Source organism: Amblyomma mixtum, chromosome 1 (genome assembly GCF_055824585.1).
Source record: "Amblyomma mixtum isolate Tamu chromosome 1, ASM5582458v1, whole genome shotgun sequence".
In the NCBI taxonomy this organism is placed as follows: domain Eukaryota; kingdom Metazoa; phylum Arthropoda; class Arachnida; order Ixodida; family Ixodidae; genus Amblyomma; species Amblyomma mixtum.
In genome coordinates, this window is record NC_143012.1 from 232720329 (window position 1) to 232726328 (window position 6000).

General features: G+C 48.4%; 1 protein-coding gene across 2 annotated transcripts in view; it reads right to left on the bottom strand.

Moving 5' to 3' along the window:
• LOC149371133 (cell adhesion molecule Dscam1-like) overlaps window positions 1-5795 on the bottom strand; it is a 135662-nt gene extending 129867 nt beyond the window's left edge. For both annotated transcript variants that reach the window (XM_089564600.1, XM_089564605.1), the window contains exons 1-2: window positions 5584-5795; window positions 183-521 (exon numbers count right to left, since the gene is read on the bottom strand). In XM_089564600.1, the coding sequence (XP_089420726.1) occupies window positions 183-521; window positions 5584-5599 (355 nt within the window). In that variant the 5' untranslated portion in view covers window positions 5600-5795. The remainder of the gene's footprint in view (window positions 1-182; window positions 522-5583) is intronic.
• Window positions 5796-6000: the final 205 nt, after the last annotated feature.

A 6000-nucleotide genomic window follows, 5' to 3' on the forward strand; every position in this document is an offset into this window, starting at 1 on the left:
TACCTTACACCACATAGACCTCAAGGTTTATCATTAGTGCTTCACTCAACGTCTAAGAAACAAACCTCCCATTTAATTTTGCCTGAAACAGTGCTCTAAAAAGGTGTAGTGGGACTCAAGCAACGAGTCAGTGCGGTATGGCTAATATATATGGATAAAAGAAATACGGCGCTCTTGCTCACCAGCCTTGACGTGTACGCTGCGGCTATACAGGGTTCCCAGGCTGTTCCTCGCCGTGCAGCGGTAGCTGGCAGCGTGCACTTCCTGCCGGTAGTCCTCGCCGCGGAACGGGAAGAACTCGAGTGTTCCGTCCGGTCGCGTGCGGCGCAGTACCGGCAGGGGCTCCAAGAGGGAACCAGTCTCGTTGGTCCATCCGATCGACGGCCGGGGCTGTCCGGACGCCGAGCACGAGACCAGGGCACCCGTGGAATTGGAGAAGACTACTTGCACGGGCGGCTCATGAAGGAAGGCTGGAGCGGCAGCACCTCCCGATGTCGGCGGTGGAAGCTCGCCGTTGGCTCCTGCGAAAAAAATTCAGGGGCCACTTTGGCTCTCTAAAGTGCTGCAAGGCGAAAGCGTTTCCTGGCGCACTGTTTGCTTTTATTTATTTATTATTTTTCATATCTTTTATTTTTGTTTATTTTCTTATTTTTTTTTATTTTTACTTTCCTTCACTTTATTCCTTTTATTTTATTGATGAAACCCATGCATTCACTAGATGCGCCTTTATTCATGCTCGAACCTTGAGCCTTCGTGGCGGAGTGGTAGTGTCACCGCTTCAAATGCCAAAGGCTCTGGTTCGCATCCCATCCTCGGCGCAGTTTCTTTTTAAGCAGTGACGCGGAAAGGCGGACAAATCTGCCGACGCGTCTGTCGGCACGGCTGCCGACGCGTCTGTCGACATGGCTGCCGACAGCGTCTGCTAACGGCAGTATGAGGCATTAAAGACTTTCACCTTAATAACGGGAGCGGCCAAAATCAGAACTGCTTCGCCGCGGTGTCTCAGTGGTTATGGCACTCGGCTGCTGACCCAAAAGATGGGGTTCGATCCCAGCCGCGGCGGTTGTATTTCAATAGAGGCGATATGCAAGAGGCACGTGTGCTGTGCGATGTCAGCGGTGTTAAGGAACACCAGGTGATGGAAACTTCCGGAGCCCTTCATACTGAGTCTCTCATAGTCTGAGTCACTTTGGGACGTTAAACCCCCATGAACCAAACGAAATGCAAAGATGAACTGCAATTGTATGACTTATAATGAAGCAGTGAATAATATCTGTAATTAGCGGATCTTTTCCGTTCCGGTCTGAACTAGGCCACTACGCGGTAATTTTCAGGCTAGGCCGTGGCCAGTACAGTATATCATATGCTGGAGACCCATTCAAATTCAAATTAGAAATGAAACCAGGGAAACAATGTAAAAGATGCAGTAAAATTTTTCAGAGCATATCATTATTCTCACTGCGGCGACTTCACTGTTAAAAATAATCTCTTTGCAATAGTTTATGCAGATAAGTATCCGCACTGTTCCAACAAGTGTGCAGCAGGCGAGTCGTTGTTTGGAACGGCGGATGCGTTAGCGCGTGGGCTGTTACGCGCCACCGCAGCGAAAAGGGTTGCCGTGTAAGGAAGAAGGGGGAACGCATCAAAGGGCTGGATGTCTAACGTGGACGCAACTTTATTTGTTTACTTATTTGTTCCTCAGACAGTGTCTAAGAAGAGGCCAAAGCTAAAGGCTAAGAGCCTGACAAGGCATTCAGTGAGCATCGTAATTAGTCAGGGTGGAATGTTCCCTTGAGACAGGACTATTAAGCAAGCAGTCTTCTACGCAAAAACGCCGAATGACTGAAAAGAGGAAAGAGCCGTTCGGCAGTTATAGATAGACACAGAGAGGGGGGAAAGGCAGGGATGTTAACCAGAATGGTTTCCAGTTGGCTACCTTGCACTGGGGAAGAGAATAAAGAGATTTTTGAGAGTTGTAGGTCACAAATGAACCCTGGACAAGTGCCATGTCGCTTTTCCCTTTTGTATCGGCTTACAAGTTTCTCGACATTCAAGATAGTAAGGTCGGCAGAAGCACCCGGAGCCCTAGACAGAGCTCACCCACTAGCGCTCCAACTACCATTCTCTTCTATATACGTTTACCCAATCAATAAATGCAAAGAAGCCAAAAGGCATACATGCCAAATTTATTGATAGTGACAGCCCACTTTTCTATGAAAGCCTACACCGGAGCCATGGTGTCTATCTGTCTGACGTCGCGAAATATATGATGTCGCCATTTTCTCAATGTGGAACACATACTCGATGCGCTAGTATAATTTTTATCTAGACTGCTGGAATGAATTATAAAACTGATATCATGCTAGCCTGCGTAAAACAACCAAATAGCTTTGCTGTTTGGGCATATAGTCATATTTAGCACTTTGATTCTAGGAACAATTGTTTCCTCTTAGCTTATAAAGATATGCGAAAGTGTAATGAAAAGGGAGTGCACGGAACAAAACATTTCGATGCTCAGGCGAGTAAAAGAGAGACGCAGTTTAAAAACCGCGAAATATGTTAAAGTTTCTAAACACCTTGTTCACAGTGTTCCCCCTGTGACTGCTGAACTTTGGCATAAAAAACACACATGCATGCAGTGAGTAGCAAGCGAGTTAGCCCATTTTGTACGTAAACTGTGTATCTTGAAATGGCATTTAGCGACTATATCCAACCTTGATACCATCTCCTTTTTAAAGTATAGACAGCAGATGGTGTGTAGAGAGGAATTTTTTTAAGACGCATTTTTCATGTTTGTGAACAAATTACACACAACCAACGTTTTACACACAACCAACGATCGAAGAGGGCTGGTGGGAAGATTTCAGAGTAAAGAAAGGTCAGGCTAGAAAAGGCTGCGAGTTAATCGTCGTAATGTACCTTACACAAGTAAGGGTAAAGCCAATCCTCTCCAAAGTCCTATAAGTTACTTCCGACGTATAATAATGACATATTTCCATGTGAAATTTTTCTACTTTAAGAGAGTAGCGTGTCACGTGATGAAACATGGTCGCAGCAGAAAAAGAGAAAACAGAATATAGAAGGCTTTAAGAGAAGTTTATTGAACCCAGGACCAAAAAGAGACATCGGTCCCTCTACAAAAACAAACAAACATTGCGGCGACTAATGTCGCCCCGTGCACACTCACACGCGCAGGGAACTTAAAAGTCCAAAACCATGAGATATCCAAGAAAGTTCAGGGGTCCATACGCGCGGGGGAAGCACGCCGGATGGAAACACCGCGCACAAATACCCGCACACAAACATAACGCGCGAACAACGCACACAAACCTCGCACACAAACTCCGGGGGCGAACATAGCGCGCACAAACGCGCGGACAACGCACACAACCCTCGCGCACAAACTCCGGGCGCGTTGAATTTTCTTGGGGACTGAATTAGCACTGAGTTACTTATTGCCGTGTCAATGGCTCAAGGCTCATTTTGGCTACACTGATCCTCACTAAGTAGCGTTTGAAATACTGCACAGCCACATTGCTCAGAAATCGATGAGCATCCGCTTGAGCACGCCCGTAGGAGCGGTGCATTGTGGGCATGAAGTTTCTAATGTCTTTACTCAAGCAGATTATTTCACGCTCAGGCGCTTCAATTTCTTGTGCAAGTTTTGCTGCGGAAGCAACATTACGCTAGGTGTGAGCGATTTCGCGGAGCCCCGGAGAGCCTTAACTGCGCATGCGCGAGGAGCGAGCGTGAGACAGTTACTGCGTAATTTCCTTTCCTTAAATACAATTTTCAGTTTCTTCTTTACGACCCCTCTTTCTCTTCCTTCTTTTAGTCCGACTTCCTCTCTTCCTGTGCGGTGCGGTTCAGGTGTCCACCGAGGTGACAGAGAAATACTGCGCCATTTCCTTTCCTCAAAAAGCGTTGCTTTCAAAGGGCAAGGCATCACGCCGAACGGGTGGTAACGTTCTGTGGGGTCCCTGGCAGTGCTACAGCACGCTGTCGCGTTCCTCTTCTAAACACGAAGTTTAAGCGAGCTTAATTAGCAGCTAACTAGTGTTTACACATTAATCAGTAATTAACCATTAATTAGTAATTTGTCGTTACTTAGAAATTAGTACTTAAATATGTGTGACGTCATCCAGTGGTGACGGCACCAGTGCTATAGAGGCAGTCAAAGTGGTGCGAAAACGCTTTCTCCTCTATGCACTTTATAAAGAGCCCCCTGAGATGCCGCCGCCGCTGCAATTGCCACGCCGTTGCTTCCGCAATTTCTACTCGGGATGGCCATTGGTGAAACCACAACCATTTTTTTTATATTTTAGAAATGTTTCGTTACAAACTTGTTAGTCTGATAATTCAGGACAGGCAAAAAAAGGTAACCTCTGTCCAGCATTTGAAGTGGCTTGAATAAATATATAGGTGGCTGGCAGTAGGTTAAGATTCAGCTCATTTAACGGAAATAATATGTGTGCCTATAAATTGGCTCATTTATTTGGAAACAATTGAGAAACACTATTTAAAGAAGATTTCAGAGGAAGCGCAGAAATAACGAAAAAATTGGCAGAGGCTCAGCTGGTTAAGCCCGGAAATTGCGTCGTTTCCTAGCTTGAGCGAATCATTGCAACCTTGCCTTGTGCATGTCGGACGACATGGCCTTGCTGAAACGCACAGCGTGGTTACGCCGGCACGAGACGAGTTGGGGTTCTGTCTCTCTCCGTCTGGCGTGACGTCATCAGAGCGAGCGCCTTCTCGCGGCAGCGGCGCGCAGCTGCTGCTCGGCGCACCGTGGTTACGCTGGGACGACCGCGGCGAGACAAGTTGGGGTTCTGTCTCCCTCCGTTTGGCGTGTCGTCACAGCGGAGGTGATGCTAAAGGTCAAACGTGGTTACACCGCCGGGACGACGCTGAAAGACTCAAACTGCGAGCAGTATTGATTTCGCAATAAAAAAAGATGCCCAGGCTTAGCTTGGTTAAGCCAAGAATGCGTTGCATATTGCGCGGTCTTTTTGCGCGAGGTATTTTTTGGCGGCACTCAATTTTCTCAGCAGCTTTTCCTCCGTGACGTATGGATGGATGGATGGATAGGAGCGCCCCCTTTGAAACGGGCCGGTGGCAACCGCCACCATGATCAGATGTCCTTTTTCTTTTTTTTCTTTTTTTATCTTTTTCTTTTTTTTTCACGTGGTTTGGTGACGTCACGTCACGTGGATTGATGGCAGCCCGGCCGCGCCCAAGGGCTAAACTGAGTGATTGCAATATGCTACGCATAAAAATTGGCGGGGGCTTCGCTTGGTTAAGCCTGGAAGGTTGCGAAAGCGCGCAGCGCCTCCAACTGGAGGAACGCAGTGCGCCGCGTCTATAGGTCACGCTTGGCTACCGGCTTTTTGAGGAAAGGAAATGGCGCAGTAATTCTCTGTCATCTCGGTGGACACCCTAAACGCACCGTAAAGGAAGCGAGGAACGCCACCACCCGTTCGGGGCGATGCCTTGTTGTTGCGACTGAAAGAAAGAAAACTTGTAAAACACCGCCGGGCTCGCCATTCTGCGGCATAGGTGCGTTGCTTAGCCAACCGCTCTTGCCTTTCTCTTTCTTCATCTGTCTCCTCGGTATGGCGCCGGCGTTTGCGCGCAGCACGTCGCTCCAGCGACGCCTCGTACAACTCCTCAGGCATGACTAAGCGGAGCGCGCCTGCGGCGCCCTGTGTATCCTCTCCAGCGAGCGCCCTCACGCGGCGGGCCGAGGAGACCGTCACGTGGTAGCCGCCGCGCCGAGCGAACGAACGACTACGGCCGAAGAGACGAATTGGGGCCCCTGCTCTCCTCTGGTTATGACGTCACGCTGTCACGTGGTCGTGCCACGTGACAGCGTGACGTGCTAGCAATATTGCTTTCGCAATAAAAAAATTCAGGGGGGCACTTTGTTCACCTAAAGTGCGGTGAGGCGAAAGCATTAAGCGTGGTGTTGCTGCTTGTGTCACTGATGTGTGGCTAAGACGT